This window comes from Melanotaenia boesemani, chromosome 16, assembly GCF_017639745.1.
Source record: "Melanotaenia boesemani isolate fMelBoe1 chromosome 16, fMelBoe1.pri, whole genome shotgun sequence".
Classification (NCBI taxonomy): domain Eukaryota; kingdom Metazoa; phylum Chordata; class Actinopteri; order Atheriniformes; family Melanotaeniidae; genus Melanotaenia; species Melanotaenia boesemani.
In genome coordinates, this window is record NC_055697.1 from 12,567,307 (window position 1) to 12,585,039 (window position 17,733).

General features: G+C 36.8%; 4 protein-coding genes across 4 annotated transcripts; 3 read left to right on the top strand and 1 right to left on the bottom strand.

Moving 5' to 3' along the window:
- The first annotated feature begins 1,412 nt into the window (after positions 1 to 1,412).
- si:dkey-76k16.5 (uncharacterized protein LOC566887 homolog) lies at positions 1,413 to 3,824 on the top strand. Its single transcript, XM_042010401.1, has 5 exons — positions 1,413 to 1,612; positions 1,712 to 1,819; positions 1,908 to 2,028; positions 2,409 to 2,541; positions 2,642 to 3,824. Exons 1-5 carry the CDS (start codon positions 1,538 to 1,540, stop codon positions 3,039 to 3,041), a joined length of 837 nt encoding a protein of 278 aa, XP_041866335.1. The 5' UTR covers positions 1,413 to 1,537; the 3' UTR covers positions 3,042 to 3,824.
- A 246-nt stretch (positions 3,825 to 4,070) lies between these two features.
- si:dkey-76k16.6 (uncharacterized protein LOC566817 homolog) lies at positions 4,071 to 6,546 on the top strand. Its single transcript, XM_042010402.1, has 5 exons — positions 4,071 to 4,271; positions 4,376 to 4,486; positions 4,574 to 4,682; positions 5,185 to 5,311; positions 5,430 to 6,546. The coding sequence occupies exons 1-5, from the start codon at positions 4,200 to 4,202 to the stop codon at positions 5,827 to 5,829; spliced, it is 819 nt and encodes a 272-aa protein (XP_041866336.1). The 5' UTR covers positions 4,071 to 4,199; the 3' UTR covers positions 5,830 to 6,546.
- mgme1 (mitochondrial genome maintenance exonuclease 1) lies at positions 4,734 to 8,987 on the bottom strand. Its single transcript, XM_042010400.1, has 5 exons — positions 8,229 to 8,987; positions 7,843 to 8,080; positions 7,605 to 7,737; positions 7,313 to 7,443; positions 4,734 to 6,093 (listed from the first exon to the last, which is right to left on the bottom strand). The coding sequence occupies exons 1-5, from the start codon at positions 8,737 to 8,739 to the stop codon at positions 6,054 to 6,056; spliced, it is 1,053 nt and encodes a 350-aa protein (XP_041866334.1). The 5' UTR covers positions 8,740 to 8,987; the 3' UTR covers positions 4,734 to 6,053.
- Positions 8,988 to 9,319: 332 nt separating this feature from the next.
- Positions 9,320 to 16,343, top strand: snx5 (sorting nexin 5). The gene is made up of 13 exons (XM_042010399.1): positions 9,320 to 9,476; positions 11,060 to 11,164; positions 11,296 to 11,406; positions 11,611 to 11,732; positions 11,828 to 11,951; positions 12,308 to 12,403; positions 12,505 to 12,610; positions 12,731 to 12,806; positions 12,972 to 13,011; positions 13,111 to 13,197; positions 13,731 to 13,890; positions 14,015 to 14,100; positions 15,090 to 16,343. The coding sequence occupies exons 1-13, from the start codon at positions 9,444 to 9,446 to the stop codon at positions 15,138 to 15,140; spliced, it is 1,197 nt and encodes a 398-aa protein (XP_041866333.1). The 5' UTR covers positions 9,320 to 9,443; the 3' UTR covers positions 15,141 to 16,343.
- Positions 16,344 to 17,733: the final 1,390 nt, after the last annotated feature.

Sequence of the window (17,733 nt, forward strand, 5' to 3'; positions counted from 1 at the left end):
CAGCTTTATTTACCCAGACGTCACTTTTTTCAGTGATTTCTCTTCGTTATTATCCAATAATTCAGGACTCAGACTTTATATTCAGTTTTACCTTAAAGTAACCTTTTATGTATACACACAGTTTGGGGATATTCAACTTTAAGATGGAATTTACAGAAAATATAAAAATGTGACACTACACTGATATATCATGAAAGTAGGACATTTAGGTAGAATCATGCAATGATTCATTTATCTGAAGCATTTTAATGAAAGACAGGAAGAAAAAGTTCACCTGATCTCCATCAATCGACAAAATTTGTGAGGTAATAAATTCACTTGACTCTTTGTTTCATCCTTCAGCTTCTTCGTTAGACTTGATCTTTGAAAGCAAAGCTAACTCAAAACAGATCATGGGTAAACTGTGTACGATGTTTAATAAATACAAAGTGACCAGCTTAGAGAAGCTTAAACACAAATGGGAAGGTGAATCAGGTGAACCAATAGCAGTGAGTACTTGGTTACAGATTCTTGCCTAAGACACACTATCATATGATGTAGAGAAGATTAAGTTTACCATCAGAGGATGTATTGAAAAATTTTCTGCTTGCTGGCAACCATTATTAAATTTTTCTGAGAATATGTCAGCGACTGATATTGATTCGTGATTGTGTTATGTTGATGTATATAACCCAATGACCCATTGATCTAGTAGTCTGCATGTATAAGAACAGCATGTAAGAATTGTATCTGTTTACAGATGTGGCAATCTCATATACAAGAAAGCGGGCCGCGTCCCCCCGTAGATAGAGTGTGTATGATTGCCTTACCCCAGGCTTTGTAGGACAAAATAGTAAACACATGTCCAGTTAGAGTTTTCATTCTGATGCCCTGTGACCTGATGGCTCTTTGTATAAGATTTTTAATAAAACTCATGAATGGATCCTTCTCACGAAGACTCTTGGTAAATTATTTTCCTCCAGATTTTCATTCCAATATGTTTGTCTGTCAATTAGATGCCAATCATGGCAGAACTTGAGTCTCAAAACAAGAGTGAATACTAACTGGAGAATATTGCAGGGAATTTTGGCACCTTTATTAGTAGCACTATCCTCACATTTAGTGTGTTGTTTGTTCTACGAAGCTCAATTCTTACAAATTATACCTTATTTTAAAGGTGACTAAACAGGCTTCCCAAAATGTATGATGCAACACCAATTGGCATTATTTAAGGGGAGAAATAATAAACCAAATTGACATTTCCTTACTTTTTGTTCAAAGTTAGATGTTACTACTACTACTACCGGGTAAATCAAAACAGTTTTGTGTTTTCGTTCCCAAAATGTATCACAATCGATAGCAAGTACAAAATCTTTTACTTCTAAAACTCGGACAGGAAGTAGTTGTAATTTACTTTACTGGTCGACAGCCGCCGCTGCATTACCTAAAGTAGCATAAAGAGTGTCAACAATTTATAAAGGCTGGTCCAGTTTGAGTTGAACAGCGGTTTTAAAACCATAGATACATTAATTTATTATTAAAACTCTGTTTGCTAAACATGAAGGTCCTTAACAAAGACGAGCTTCAGATCGCTGAAGAAGTTCTGCTGAAACACTTACCGAAGAGTTACAAGGTAGACCAATGCAAAAATAAACACTGCTGTGTCAGTCAGCGCTTATCAGCTGTGTGTTTGTTATTTTAACCCAATACAGACATGAATGTTTCTTCTTAGGTCTACGGTTTCCTATATGGCATTAACAGGAACAAACCAAGTACTTTGGAGGTGGTTGTTGATAAATGGCCAGATTTTAAAGTTATTATTTGCCGACCTGATCCCAAGGTGAGTTCAAGTCCCACAGCAGAATTGGAAAAGCTGAAACTGTCAGATTTTGAAACGTCTGTATGCCAGGAATTCCTTACTTTTACAGAATAAACGCGCCCTGGAGTTCATGAAAAAGGTGACAGTATACAGTACAGATGAAGAGGTTTTAAGGAAAGTGTTGAGAGAAGAAAAGGCAGTTGACTGGAGCACTTATTTCCTCGTTGGGGGTGAGTTTAAATCACAAGAGAAACCTTAAAATTAAATGTCTACAATTTGATGCACTGGTTTAACCAATGTTACAGCATAACATTGATAACATATCTTATTACCTTTAACTGAGATGCAGTAAAAAAGTGTTTTAGCATGAAAATAAAAAAAGTCTAAGTTAACTTGGTATATAATTATATGAAAATAAATGGATCAGAAATAAAACTGCACATAGTATATTATAATATAAAGTTTAATAGTCACAAATATTTTTACATTAATTGGTTTAACATTTTAGGTAGCTATAGCTGCTGTGTGGTTTTCCTGTTTTTACAAATAAATGGAATAATGTGTGACCACTGGTGTAACAGAGAAATAAATATTTAACTCTGTCACATAGGATTTGACATTTTCTACGCTCCCATACTCAAAGAAGTGTCAGCTGAAAGAGACATCAACAACAGAGGGTACACTTTGGTGCATCTTCTTTACTTGCCAGACATCAGCTGTTTGCTCATGCCAGAGGTTGACAGGTAAAATCATTTTTTAGAAAAGTCACTGAATATGCAAACAACACATAAGTTCTGAGTATAAGCAGCAGAAGGTAGATTTTCATTCTACTTTTTCTCCTAGTGAGCTTCATTCAAGGATTTCATCTCTTAATCTTTCACATGCTGACTTGGTGAATAAAACCTGGAAGTTTGGAGGCAACGAACAGGGTCACAGGAACATTGAAAACCTGATCAGCAACTTTCCATCCTCCTGCATCACAGACGTCCAGGGTCAGCCAGTGTCCTGGATGCTGGTGTATGATTACTGTGCTTTAGGCATTTTGTACACTTTGCCAGAGCACAGGGGAAAAGGCTATGCCAAAGTGTTGGTCAGCATCATGGCAAAAAAACTCCATGCTGAAGGTTATCCTGTTTATTGCTTCATAGAAGAGGACAACACAGTGTCCCACACACTATTTAAGAACATGGGGTTCATTGAAGATGCCTCTTACAGGGCAGCATGGTTTGAGTTCAAGTTTTGATCTCGTAAACACAAGGAAGAAGTGACCATTAATGACCATTCCCCCATTGGGGAAAAATTGTAGATGTGTTGAAATGTGATGAAAATAAAAAATAAGCCAAAGGTTTTCCATTAGATATTCAATGTTGTAAATGTTTGTAGTCATTTCATTCATTTGGTCTATGAGTGTAACTTTTATTGGTCACAGATTACATTTAAGCTCCCCAAAGCATGGGTCAAAACCAAAGTTTTTACAATATTGATACCCCATGCACAAATGAAAAATGTCATGTCAGTGGTTTTATTTCATGCATATCTTGATTTCTGTTTCACATGGAGTGTGTTCTTTTAACAATCTGCAAGCTTTAGTAAGTTTTCATTGAGAACTTTGCACAGGTTCAATCTCTGCACTTTTCAGTGTCTTTTATTATCCCCTCAATTTTTATAGGCTAAATAAAAGTTACAGTTCTGAGACAATTTTAAACTTTTCCCCCAAACATTTAACTCATTTCCAGAAAGTGTGGGTCAGTTTCTCAAAACTGTAAACACAATCCCAAAAGTGTTAACTATTTTGCAAAAACATCAAAGATCTCTTGCAAAATCAAACACTTCTTGTTCTTGAAGATAATTCAAAGATGAAGATGTAAAAATCACAATACCACCACATGTGATGACTGTATAAAATTAATTTGATGAGAATGCTGAACAGATAAAACTTGATGCGATTGTGATTTTGCTTAAAGCTGTTTTCTCATTGTCAATAAATTACAAGTCTCTGTGCAACAGTGATTAAACTTAGTAAACAACTGCTGATAGACAAAATATCTGGCTGTTTGCTTTTACAAATGTTGCTTTTCTTTTAATATAAATATTTAGCCAATTACACACTCTATCTATCTATCTATCTATCTATCTATCTATCTATCTATCTATCTATCCATCTATCTAACAGTTGTAGCTACAAAACGTATAGGCCTAATCTTGTTTTATCTTGAGACAGAAATATTCTTATATCAGGAAAATGGTTCTGTGTGAGATCTTCTGTCCCACTTCCTGGCCTCTCTAGACCCGCCTCTGTTTTCACGCGACAACAACTCGTGTCGAAAGTGCGAATCGAGAAAAATCGACCGCATTTATCCCGAGCAACGTGTTTCCTTCAAATCTCTCCCTGTAGTTTACTATGGAACTGACCGGAGATCAGCTAAAAATCGCTGAGATCGAACTGAGAAGATACTTGCCTCGTTCACACCAGGTGTGTGTCTGATGATAGCGTTCCGTATCCTGATTTAATCGCTTCTAAATAAATGCTAACATTTGCTTAAGTGTTTGTACTGAAGTATTTGTTTCATATTATAGGTTTACGGTTTCTTGGTCATCAGGAACAGGTTGAGATCAGACCCCGTCAAGGTTTTAGTGGACAGATGGCCAAAGTTCAATGTAATCGTCTGCAGACCACAGTGTAAACAGGTACTGCTTACCTATGCTGAAGAAACAAACTCAAATCATTTGTGGCTTTGGACAAATAGTTGTCTGCATTTCATTTTGTTTTTGCAGAAGTTTGATCTCTTCAAAGATACCCAGCTTTTTGCAAACGATGAAACTATACTAGAAGAAATGATGAGAAATCCTTCTGTTATTGACTGGAGCAAGTACTTTTGCATTGGTAATAATTCATTCTGTTATCTATTTATAGTTTTGAATAAATTGAAAGTCATAATTTCACCATTTTTATGTTGCTCACACCATCACTAGATACAATAACACACTTTAAATTCTGGCACCTGATTTGTGCTCACATCTTTAGGTTAGCATTAGGCTTTGACTGTGGGTTCAAAGTCCCCCCGTTGTTCTGATTTCTTGGTAGTAAGACGATACATGTGCGCGTCACATCCTCCTACAACACAGGATTACGAGGAGAAAATCAGTACTATTATGTAGCAGACAGAATTTCTTTTAAAAAAAAAATTGAAAGTGACTAATATTTAGTTTTCATTTTTTTTGTCAGCCTTCTAAAAAACATTTTTATTAACATATATGGAAGAATGTTCCACTTTTTACAGATGGCATAAAATTATTTTGATTATCTAGGATTTGATAAGCAATAGAAAGAAATATGGATGCACATTAAGTTTCACATGATCGAGTTTTGATTCCCTGTGTTCAAGGGACCAGTCTTCCCCACATGGAAATAGTCAAAGCAGTCGCTGCAGAAAAGAATGTGCCCGTCACCAAACTGGCAGTATGTCATATGATGATACTGGAGGATGTATCCAAGCTTCCCTCCATAGACTGGTAAAAACAATTACACATTAATTATAGGATCTAGTAAATTATACTGATTACTGAGGTCATATCTTTTTAATAAAATAGGCTCCTGCTTTGATAAAACATTTCCTCTGTTCTCCATCAGTTCAGGGATCTCACTGAGCTCCCTGAATGAAACACACCTTGGCTTGGTGAATCAGACATGGAAGTTTGCAAAGAACCAGGAGGCTACTGGAATGATCCGCAACATGATTACAAACTTCCCCTCCTGCTGTGTGCTGGATGCTGAAGGAAAGCCGGTGTCCTGGATCCTGACTTATGCTTCCTGTGCCGTGGGAATGCTGTACACTCTGCCAGAGCACAGAGGGAAAGGCTATGCCAAAGTCCTGATCAGCAGCATGGCCAAGAGACTCCAGGCTCAAGGGTACCCAGTGTACTGCTTCATAGAGGTAGAGAACAGGGTCTCCAATCAACTATTTAAAAGCATGGGCTTCACTGAAGACCCCTCACACAGGGAAACATGGTTTGGTTTCAATGATTTTTAAATCCTTCAATAGAGTGCAAAATAAAAGTTCTCAAATCTACTGCAGAGGTTCCTAAAGTAGTTTTTGTCAGAGTGCGAGTTCCTTCGTTTTGTAGCAAATAAGAGAGCCAAATATAGAGAGAAAAGCAGAAAACTGGGTTAAAAAAGAAAAAAAAAAAGTCTTTGCTTTAGTAGCCTTGAGTGAAAATAATCAGGGTTTAATGTCTTTGCAGCTCTTCAGGCATCTCATCTCTTTTCCGAAGAAGTGCTTGATTTATGACTGGATCTGAAATAAAGAAAAGAAAATGAATGTGAATCATGTGTATAAACAGATGGGTAGAAGTTATTTAGAAACAACGAATTATGCGCTTCTCTGCTTCACACCAATAACAGTTAAACAATTCACAACAAATCATACTTTGGCTTTTATCACAAGAGGAAAAGGTCTATGTGACTGCAAGAAAGTACATTGAGGCATGGACGGAGAGCTTAACTCAAGAAGACAGCAAGTATTTCAATAGGAAAATGAACTAAAGTGACACATGTTTTTATATCTAAAGCAAAGACATCTGTAAATAGGTTTGGAAGTTGCAGGCAACCGTTTTCTTCCTCAGGAGAATATTCTTGAAGCATGTGATGAGATGTCAGCTAACATAGTCCATTGGGAAATGAAGCAAACAGGGAAGTTACAGATGCATTACAGCGAACAAAAACAAAAGCAAGTTAAGAATTCAGAGTTGCAAAAAGACACAAACAGGGATGTGGTAAGACTCGTCATTAGCAGAGACATTTAGCCCTTTAACAGTCTCTTCCTAAAAGACACCAAGAAGATTTGCTGACAGTAATAATCACTAAAAACTGTGCAAAATCAAGATCCTACAAGAAAACAAAATCCCTTTCTCCGTGGTCAAAGTTCTGTGATTCTCCGCTGACACTTACTCCAAAAGCCAGCAATCATATATTTGCAAATCCTGGTACATGTTGTCTATGATCTCATTAAGATTTGTGACCAATTTTCAAACCTGCTCTCAATTATCATCATCAAAACAGTAATACATTAAGTAATGTTGTTTACAAGAGTGGTGCTTCTTTATTTTCACAGAGTTCCAAATACATGTGGAATCTGTGGTAAGGCTGGTTAAAGCTGTTCAGGCGACACTCACTACTGTTTTTTACTTTCATTTCCAGAGGTTTGGAAATGGAAAGTTTGTCATGTTTCAAGTTGCTGAAGCTCATTAATGAATTTTTCTATGCTAAATGTTTAAGCTGAAAAACAATGAGTTGCCATGCAAGTAGAATACAAATGATGTGTTTAGTTTTTTAAGTTCCTCAATTTGCTAAATGGGTCATCAGCTTTCCATTTCATAAATTTGAAAAGTAAAACACTACATGTGAAATTAGATTAATATCTGTTCTAATCTGAATGTATTATTTCATTGTAAGAAATATATGTAATCTGAAATTATGTGCGAAAGAATAAAAAAGAACTCTCCTTAATGAGTTACCTTTGTTCTGTGAAGTTCTCAAGACGCAAAAGCCAGGTTTTCCAGTACTCTGACATCAGCTCTGAGTTGAGCTGGTGAGCGTGGGCTGGTGAGCCATCCTTGTAGGCAACAACAATGAGTCCATTTTCAACCTGGAATGGGAAGAATCCAGTGGGAAATATCAGTGTTGTAGACATAATCAGACATTAGCCACTGTGTAAAAGTCATGAATCAAAGTACAGAGTGATTTCTACAAAAATATTAGTGGACATCAAAAAATAACAATAACTCAACATGCATTTAGCTAGATCACCTGGTATTTGTAGTTTTCATCATTGTTTAAAGCCCCAGCATAAGCTGCCACTTGAATAGGGTTGTCATATGTGTTGCTCAAGAATGGTTTGGGTTTTTCTGAAGTCTTCCAGTCAATAACACAGAGTACACCCCTGCAGACAGAAGTCAGCCATGAGTAACACAAAGGTCGTCAGAAAATTCAGATCTGGTGAAGAGAAGTCAGAGTTTATCATATGACAGCTCATTCTTATTTTTACCTGTATCGAGCAACACAATCAACAATTCCCAAGTAGTTTAGGATGCCATGTTGCACAGTGCTTTCAATGGCCCTCACTGCACGGACATCCTCCAGTATGTGAGCGATGCTCTCCATGTACCCTTGCACTTCAGGTGCATACTGTGGTGTCTCTGAGGTATTTCTGTTCTCCCATGATGAACATGATGTCAAAATGTCCTCTAGAGCTGAATGGAAAAGCTTGCCTTGTCTGAACACATCTGTTTGAGTAAAAAACAAATTAACAAAAAAACACGAGTTTACCCCAATACTGTTTTTATGAAAGAACGTCACCCAAAGCATTATTATCTAGTCATTTTGAAAAATGGTACTTTAACGTTAAAAGGCAAGGAAGAAGAAAAGTCTTACTTTGACTATATTCTTTAAAGCCTTCCTCTCCAAGCTCTGAAACCATCCTCCTCTTCCATCTCTCCAAGTAGAAGATTTGCTCTGGAGAAAGAGTCTGCTGAAGAACGCGCGTTACACTCGGTGCAGATCTCCCCTGTCCCCGATTGAACAAAATCCGTGTTGGAGGTCCTGATTCTGGCTCCTCGGTTTCTAAAGTCCGTTCAGAGTTCAAGAAAGGATGTAGGGTTTTAGGTACCCTCATCTCGGTTTGTGATGGCAGGTGAGCTTTGACAACAGGTCCATAAACGTGCTCGTCCTCCTCTAGGAGGGTCTCGGGGATTTGTGAGCTGACCCTGGAGGACATGACGGTTTTAACTAGAGAAGAGTAGCGCTCACTGTCCACTGAGCTGTATGGACTGTTTCTTTTGGGAGCTGCTACACAATGACAAGCAGAAAAGTGGCTGACAGAGAGGGAGGTGCTATGGGGGACAATAATGCCTCCAATGAACAAAACACGTTTAAGAAGGAACATTCTGGTGGCTTATACAAACAGACTCAAATAGCTAGCCTATAAGCTACCCAACAGTATAGAGCGCTAGTAGCTTCGATTTTCTGGGAAGGTAAAAACAAAAAAATGTCTTAGTTTCGTGCAGGTACTTGCCCCAACATGTTCCAGTAAAACTCGTCCAAACAAAAACTAATTTCTCAACGACGCGCCTTTTTCGTTGCACAGCTCCGTGTAGCTGGGAATTGAAGTTTTGGGCCAAGTTTTAACTCAATGGGCTCAATGAGTGGACGTTTTCCTATAGAAACTACATTACCCATAAGAAGCAGTGTTTCGTTGAAATACATCCGTGTGAAAATAAGCTCATCCGTACTATTGAGGGAGGATGGTATTTATTGTAGTTACTTTCATTTTCTTTTCTCCCTCTTTAAATCTTGATAACAGGTGGCTTTACAACTATGTGGCAATGTCGTTAAAAAAGAAGTTCTGTTTAAGTACGGATTCGGATATGTGACATGATTGATTACATCAAATAACCAATCGCAGCGTTTGTATTTATTGACAGCCAATCATATTCACTGTAGGCGGGATTCGGTCTTTCATCAGCAGGATGGGGCGGATAAACCATTTGACAGTTTGTAGCTAACCAGTCACCGAGATATAGCTTTCTGTAAATACTTTAGTTATTAGGGCTGACTTTTGTTTTTGCTTTCGTCGATTTCAACCTCATCATGACATCCCTAGACGAAAGTAATAAGGAAAAGGTAAGATAACCGCCTATTGCCATGTAAATAACACATGGAATAGATCCTGACAGCATCAACACAGAGAGCTAACACCAAAGATTGTTTTTGGCTACGTTATTGAGTTCTCGGTCTGCTAGCCTCTAGCTTATGCCAACCAACGATATTGATCCATGGAGTTATTAAAAAGTTAAGTGCCAGGGAATATAGCGTCAAATGAAAAGTGTAGTTTGCATGAGCTAACTCACCATGCCAACATGTTAATAAAGTCAAACTATCATTGCTAGTTGCTTATTAGGTCGCACCGTGTGGTCTCAAAAGCACAGAAAAGTCACTGTATTTATTCCATTAATAAATTATACAAAGCTGTTTAGTACACTGCTCTGTACTGGATATTTTGCACCCAGGCGAATATAAAACCACTATAATATTTTTTTGGTGGTGTTGTTGATTGGAAACAGCTATTTAAATTGTTGCCAATTTTCAGTCTATCTCTGACAGCAAACTAACCTGTTATCCAAAATGGGCACAAAATTATATTGAGAACTTAGTCAGCGTCACCAATTTCAGCATTTACACTAAAACACTAAGATAACAATTTGCAGGTGTAACTTGTTATTGTAAATTCCTTCATACCATAGATCAGACATTGCCTCGACCTTGTTTGTTCTTTGGGTTATAACAGACCAATAAGGCAGTGGGCCTAACTTTTAAGCCAAATCAGGACCCAAACCAAGCACCAACTCCTATTGCTTAATTCATGAGTGGAGTAATTTCACTACTACAGTTATAATGCATCTTTGTACCCCAAAATCTCCTGTAGAGAAAGTGTTTTATTGATGAGCAGTGTGGATTGACATGTTTTCTGTTTTACAGCTGTCTTCATGGTAGGTGTTGAATCAGATGGAGACCAGTAGCTTTACGCTTGCAACATTGTAGATGTTAGCAAAACAGTTTTTCTGAACAACTTTTGCATTGTAAAGCTAAAAGAAAAAGCAATACTTCCAAGACAGAGTATATTTCGAGATATTGTTGCAATTGTTAAAATATGGATTGTGAGTTTATTAAATGACTTATGTTCATGCCCAGGCTATTTTTAGGTCAGATGCAAACAGAATGGTGCCTTGTCCTGTATTGCTTTACTGATCATTAAGGCTTGATGAAAACTTGATGCAGCAGAAGCAAGACCTATTTTCAATTCAGTACATATTGGGAGTTAAGTAGTGTTATGTATTCCAAGTAATAATTCTGATGCATAATTACTTGTTTTAAAATGGTTGAACTAATATTTAGACATTAGATATGCCTTGAGTAGGGTCTTTTCATATCCCTAGAAGTGTCAGAGAGGCAGATTTATAGATGAAATGTAGAATAAAACCAAACTTGAATTAATCAATGTGGCATCAATAGTATAGTTGAGAATGACAACATGAACATTAACCTGTTGAATATTGGATGAAAAATGCACTAAAATCAAGTGGTCATTAAGAAAAACATAAAGCAAAAGACATTTGCACCTTTTGTGATAACAAGTGACATTTTTGTGTGTAATCTCAGCCAGCTGAATCTTATTAGATAACCTTGTTATATATTTTTTTGTTTAGCTGCGCTCTGTGTCTGTGGACTTAAACAATGATGCCTCTCTTCTCATTGATATCCCTGATGCTCTCTGTGAAAGGGACAAAGTCAAATTCACAGTCCATACAAAGGTAAACCACTTGTTTGTGCCCCAATATTGGCATTCAATATAATCATCTTAGCCTTCAAGAGATTCTGTAATAGTGTTAATTGGTTTGTTGACTGTTAATTACAAAGTACTTTTACTTTCTTCTTTTCTCAGACCACACTTAGCTGTTTCCAGAAGCCAGAATTCTCTGTTCCAAGGCAGCATGAAGACTTCATCTGGCTCCATGACACCCTGGTTGAAACTGAAGACTATGCTGGCCTTATAGTGAGTTAGATAGGTGGCAGACATGATCAATATGCATAGATAGATTCTGTAGTACCTTTTTATTTGTAAATTACAATGGGATAAAGCAGACTTACTAAATAGTTTGAATATATTTTTATTACATTTTTTAAAAGAGTACAATACATGTTGCAGTCCCCCTATTATGATTTGCAAAGTTCATTTATTCACTTCTGTCATTTCTAGATCCCACCAGCACCTCCAAAGCCTGATTTTGAAAGCCCAAGAGATAAGATGCACAAACTGGGGGAAGGTGAAGCCACCATGACCAAGGAGGAGTACACTAAAATGAAGCAGGAGCTGGAGGCGTGAGTGTGACATGCAAACAAAACATGTTGCATTGCATCATTTCATGACTCCACGGATAATTTTCTCTCTCTCTCGCTCTCTCTCTATTTTTCAGTGAATACCTGGCTGTGTTCAAAAAAACTGTCCAAGTTCATGAAGTCTTCCTGCAGAGATTGTCGTCTCACCCAAATTTAAGCAAAGACAGAAACTTCCAGATTTTCTTAGAGTATGACCAGGATGTGAGTTTCACATACTGCTGACTTGCTTTCCTGGTTTGTCCGTTGGAAAGAGAGGAAGTAGATTTTACTGGAGACTTGTGACACATGGCATGGCATCCTGTTGTGATCAGCAGTTATTCTTATCTGTCAGAAGTAGTGGCCATTGGAGCTAATCTATTTTATAGACTACTTTATTCTATGTCGGTAGTCAGATAAACAAGTAAAGGCTACTGTAAAGCATAATGAAGCCAAAACAACTTCCCTTTAACAGAAGCACAAACATTACCTCAGTTCCTTCCTGGTTGTTAAGCTTTTATAAACAGCTTTAGTCTCCTGATTAATTTAATTTTAATACTTTCTAAATTCTGTCATTTTAGCTCAGTGTGAGGAGAAAAAATGCCAAGGAAATGTTTGGAGGGTTCTTTAAAAACATGGTAAAGTCAGCTGACGAGGTTCTCATCTCAGGAGTAAAGGTGGGGCTTCTGCATGATCTGTTACAGTGTGCATGAGAGTATTATAGAAATAATGTATCTGCTTCCTCAAACACCTTTTGTGTGTGTGTGTCCCTAAACAGGAAGTGGATGACTTTTTTGAGCAGGAGAAAACATTCTTGCTTGACTACTACAGCAAGATAAAAGATTCCACCGTCAAAGCAGAGAAAATGACCCGTTCACACAAAAGTATGAAAGAGATCTTGCATCACAATGTGAAACTGGATTTTTTTTTTTTTTTTAGTGGGTGAAAAGGTTAAGTTTGTATTTTTTCTTTTTTGTTCTGACTTCTAATTCCTGTTGTTTCAGATATTGCTGATGATTACATTCACATTTCTGCCACTTTGAACAGTGTCTCTGCTGATGATAGTACAGCCAATAAGAAGTGAGCAACACACAAATGAATGGTTTTCATGCAAAGACTTGCTCAGAGTTTTTATTGTAATTTATATATAAGTAAAAGCCAGTTACATTAAGCAACGTAATTATCCTACTCAGCTGGCTTGAATTATTATTATTATTATTATTATTATTCCGTTTTTTCCTCCAGGACCATGGAGAAGTTTTCAGAGCTCTTTGAGAAGCTCAGAGTAAGTATTACCTCACAGTCACCCATAAATGTTTACACAAATTTGTCCAAGCAATAGCATATTTCTTTGTTTTGTGTGTCTTTTTTTGTGTCATTGCAGAAAGTGGAGGGAAGAGTAGCATCTGACCAGGAGCTGAAACTCACAGAGCTGCTAAGATACTACATGAGGGACATCCAGGCTGCTAAGGTGAGATGTGCTTGTCTTCCACCTTGATTCAGAGATGCTAAACTTTGTTGCTCACACAAACTTTTTATGTAACCACTTCCAACCAGCAATAACAGACATATTCACAGGCTAGGGCTCGATGTTAGTCCTCGTTAATCCTTCATGAGTAAACCTGAATAAAGATTACGGGGTAAAATATAGTGAGGAAAAAACGGCTTTGTGTTTGAGGTGAAAGAAGGGTGAACAGAAGTCAAACAATTAAACGGGCTCTATATAAAAATTAAATAACAGTAGTTTAAATTCATGTCAGTCCTAAATCATATTTGAATTAGCAAAAATTCAAAAACTTTAAAATAATGCTCACTGCCATCAGTCGTTTTTGTCCTATTTGTTGATGAGACAATTACTAAGCTGAATATCAGCTGGTCCCAGTGTTGGGCCGTTTCTATCTGTCCATCCCAAATGTTTTGTTGTATTTTCCAAATACGTTACACCTTGTGTTGATTTCAGTGTATTTCTTAATCTCATGGAACTATTTCCAACATGTCTTTTAGGACCTTCTATACAGACGAGCCCGGGCACTGGCTGACTATGAGAACTCTAACAAGGCTTTGGATAAGGCCCGACTGAAGAGTAAAGACATTCCCCAGGCAGAGGAAAACCAGCAGCACTGCCTGCAGAAGTTTGACAAGCTCTCAGAATCTGGGAAGAAAGGTTTGTACATACATATGTAGTAGATGCAGATTTTTTCTGTACTTATTTCTGTGTGTATAAAATAGTATTTACTGAAGAAACTTAAATTTTTTTTAAACCCCTCTGCACAATGTTGCTTTCATAGAACTGACAAGTTTCAAGGGCAGACGCGTTGTGGCCTTCAGAAAGAACCTCATTGAAATGGCGGAGCTTGAGATAAAACATGCCAAGGTGAGAAGCAAGTTCATTATTCTGTTTCATATTTTTCAATTTATAGTCTGGTAAGCTTTTCATACAGACGTTAAATGATAAATAAACTTACATGGAGCTTTTTTAATCATGTTAACCATTCAAAAGTGCTTTACACCGCTACAGCTGCACAAATACAGTCTATACATACAGTACGGTCTTAAAACTATCTTTAATGGAAACTAGATTTGGATGGTTGGATGGAAATTGTATAAAATTTGAAGAGATTACAACCCTTTGCTAATACAATGATGATGCAGTGCAGTAAAAGTGGATTGAGGTCCTGCAAGTCACAAAGGCTGTCAAGTTTCTGCAAGTGCTCATTTTCTATATCAAAATGCAAATCTCTGATCTGTTGTAAGATTAGCTCTTTAAACTACAAAGACAAAGGCATGTAAATCTAATTATTCACCTACATCCAGATTTTTCTTTGTTAAAAATAGTTACAGACTTTCTACACTGAAGCTGAATACACTGTTAGCTTGGATAAATAAATTCGTTATCATTGTCTGTTCAAAGTTTAGCTTTGTAGAGCAAAAAAACAACTAATGCAAAAATGCTGAGAAATTCCTAAAAACTAAGTCCTTCGAAGTCTCTTGCTAAGTAGGTTTTGTTTTAGTTATATGAGGCAGCTTGTAACATATAGCTTGTCATGAAAATGATTACACATTGATTGCAGTGAAACTAAAATGCCTGCTGTGTTACTGATATTGTTGCTTGACGTAAAATACATCAAGAAGCTAGCTAAGATCATTCAGATGGTTACATTTTCCATGCGTGTATATCAAAACTTGTTAATAGATTTGTGTTATTTCATTACTGACTCAACAGAATACTAACTTTCTTAATAATTTATGCACATCATGTACAGCATACCATCAAACTTTGACATAATAAAAGCTGTCATTACTCAAAACAGCACAGATTCTGTTATTCAGGAATAACCACACAAGCTACTTTTGTCTCTGCAGAACAACGTGTCTTTCTTGCAAGGATGCATTGAGCTGCTCAAGAGCAACTGACCTGTTTTCAAGTATTCATGTCCCGTCATCACTAAGTGACCAGTCATTGCAAATGGAAACCTGGCTTCCCAGGTATCTTGCATGGACATGACTCCAAGGTGCATCTTTTCTCCCACCTGGATCTGATGCCACTTTAAAACCCTGAGCAAGATAGAGTATCTTCTAAGCACACAGCCTTCATGTTTACCCTGTCCCTGTCCTTTGCTTTTGTTCCATCCATTTCCATTATATGGAGGTTTAGTTTGATGTGGTTGGCTCTAGAAAGCAAAATTGTCAGCATTAAAATCTTCCATATTTATACAGCACTAATGGATGTGGCATGCACTTAGTGTACTTTTTGCCTTTTTCATCACATTTCTGCCTCCACTTTAGCTAAACGTCTCCTATATATATATATATATATATATATATATATATATATATATATATATATATATATATATATATACCACTTTCTTTTTTTCTTATTGTGCTTCAAGGGTTTTTTTTTTTTGTTTTGTTTTTTTTGTTGTTTACTAATGAAAATATTTCAAATAAGCAAAATGAGTGCCTGAAAAAATTCCTTTGCTCTACATTCTGGGTCACTGAAAGTTGTGCAGTCAAACTGGTCCTATTGTAAAAATAAAAAGATAAAAAAAATTCTCAAAATACCTGTAATTCTCATAAACTGGACAGCTGCATTCCTCCTCTTATTGTTTCTAAGAACTGGTCTCGTTTTGAAGAATTGACTGAAAACTGTTCAGGCCAATTAATCCAGTAACATGCTTAAATTAGTTTTAGTGTTTTTGTATCAGGAAAAAAAAATCTACATCTGCAACCCCACCCCCCTTCTTTTTGCGTGTGAACACTCACTGCCACGTGTGATGTCTTATGCAGCTGGCCACTTATTCTTTCCTCTTTATTTAATTGATTTTGTAATTTTTGTCATTTCCTTGTTACTGATGAACTGTCGTGTATCAGACCTGATGTATTTACCACATCCTATAAATGGCTTGTTTGTTTTGAACAAAAAAGATACCTTCTACAATCATGACCAAGCTCAGTGGAGTGTTACAATGAAATATAGTTTTTTTTAAGAAATTGAATGTATTTCTAAAATATTCCAACTGCAAATTCTTTTTCATAATGCTTTTCTTACAAAACAATTGCATTTTATAAATTTGTAATAACGGCATTGAATAAATTCTACTTTCCCAAGATTAATTTTTTGTTTTGCAACTCATTTGATTTTACATGGAAGTAGCAAATATGTCATATTATTCAAAAGTGAATGTAGTTTAAAGAGTTATACATACCACCAGGTGGCAGTATTCACTGTATGCACTCAGTTTACCCATGTGGGAAGCTGAATTTAAACACAGCTGTGTGCATGCTTGTGTTAAATCCATTGACCACTGTGAATCCTGGAATGAGACAGTGTGGCGTATTAGGTAAGCTTTGAGGAAATGCCAAGGATCTCATGGGAATACAACCACCAAACTGCACACACAGCAGGTCCCACTTCATGAATAGACTTAAGCAGTTTAAGTTGTACACAATATGGAATGAGCCTACAGGTAAAAACTAGAGTTTAATGTACATGATCAAACATCATTAGCTGGTTTTCATCATATAAACTGTCTTTATGTAATGTTTGAAAGAAAATGTAAGGGGTTTAGCTTTTTTTTTTTTTCCATTGCTCTGCATCATGCTTTTACTATTGCTCTAATGCCTCCACTAGTTAAATAAATTTATAATGGTATTAATACATTACGTAGCACATCACTAATTCCACATATATAGCAGGGAAAGGTTACATTTAACCTCAGTAATACAAAATTGTGAGTTGGAATGCATGTCTGTGTGGATGGATTTGTCAATAATAATGACCCCATGTTGCGCAGTCACAGTGACCTTTAGGGTTTGGTCTGTTCACTTACTGGAAGCAGCCATAGACTGCAGCCAATGAGCTCGTTACAAATTATCAGAGCAAACAGATTCGTTTGCCAGCTGTGGTCAGAGCAAACATTAATCAGAGGGACATCATTAAAGAACCTCTTCCACGCTGGATAGAAAGATCAAAGCCTGTTTATGTAAGATCAGGAAAAATTTGGCCCTGGAATTTAAGCAGTTTAAAGCTGCCATATACAAACTGTTTATTTATTTATTTCATTCCAATAAAGCTACATATTAACCAGAATAAAACAGAAAATGATCAGTGTAAAATCAGCATTTTCTTCTCCATTTCTGAGTTAATGCCTCAAAGGTTTTGCTTGTGTTCAATTCTCTGAAAAGTGAGGAAACTCACAAACAAAAGCTCTGAGGTGTTAGAGCACCCCATGACACTGGACTGTACAAACTGATGTAACAGAGCCGTTTACTTGCTTCAAAGGCCTTTTTTTTCCTGATTTCAGGTGTTTCCTCATCGCCTTGTAGGCTTACTTGTTTAACATTATAGACTGACATTGTATGAGTGAATTGTTTGCATTTTAGAGTTTTAGGTGCATTATGATGATTTGCTAGTATTCAAGAACCTTTAATTATTCACCACCTGCACTCACTGGATTACAGGAATCCATTTTCAAGTAAAGTGGAAGCTAGCAGCACTAAAAGG

Coding starts and splice junctions, on each gene's coding strand:
- si:dkey-76k16.5 (XM_042010401.1), top strand. CDS start 1,538: ATGAAGGTCCTTAACAAAGACGAGCTTCAGATCGCTGAAGAAGTTCTG. Junction 1,613..1,711: donor ACTTACCGAAGAGTTACAAG/GTAGACCAATGC, acceptor GTTTCTTCTTAG/GTCTACGGTTTCCTATATGG. Junction 2,029..2,408: donor CACTTATTTCCTCGTTGGGG/GTGAGTTTAAAT, acceptor TCTGTCACATAG/GATTTGACATTTTCTACGCT.
- si:dkey-76k16.6 (XM_042010402.1), top strand. CDS start 4,200: ATGGAACTGACCGGAGATCAGCTAAAAATCGCTGAGATCGAACTGAGA. Junction 4,683..5,184: donor GAGCAAGTACTTTTGCATTG/GTAATAATTCAT, acceptor CCTGTGTTCAAG/GGACCAGTCTTCCCCACATG. Junction 5,312..5,429: donor AAGCTTCCCTCCATAGACTG/GTAAAAACAATT, acceptor GTTCTCCATCAG/TTCAGGGATCTCACTGAGCT.
- mgme1 (XM_042010400.1), bottom strand. CDS start 8,739: ATGTTCCTTCTTAAACGTGTTTTGTTCATTGGAGGCATTATTGTCCCC. Junction 8,081..8,228: donor CTTTAAAGAATATAGTCAAA/GTAAGACTTTTC, acceptor TTACTCAAACAG/ATGTGTTCAGACAAGGCAAG. Junction 7,738..7,842: donor GATTGTGTTGCTCGATACAG/GTAAAAATAAGA, acceptor TTCTGTCTGCAG/GGGTGTACTCTGTGTTATTG.
- snx5 (XM_042010399.1), top strand. CDS start 9,444: ATGACATCCCTAGACGAAAGTAATAAGGAAAAG. Junction 11,733..11,827: donor ATGAAGCAGGAGCTGGAGGC/GTGAGTGTGACA, acceptor TCTATTTTTCAG/TGAATACCTGGCTGTGTTCA. Junction 13,891..14,014: donor CTCAGAATCTGGGAAGAAAG/GTTTGTACATAC, acceptor TTGCTTTCATAG/AACTGACAAGTTTCAAGGGC.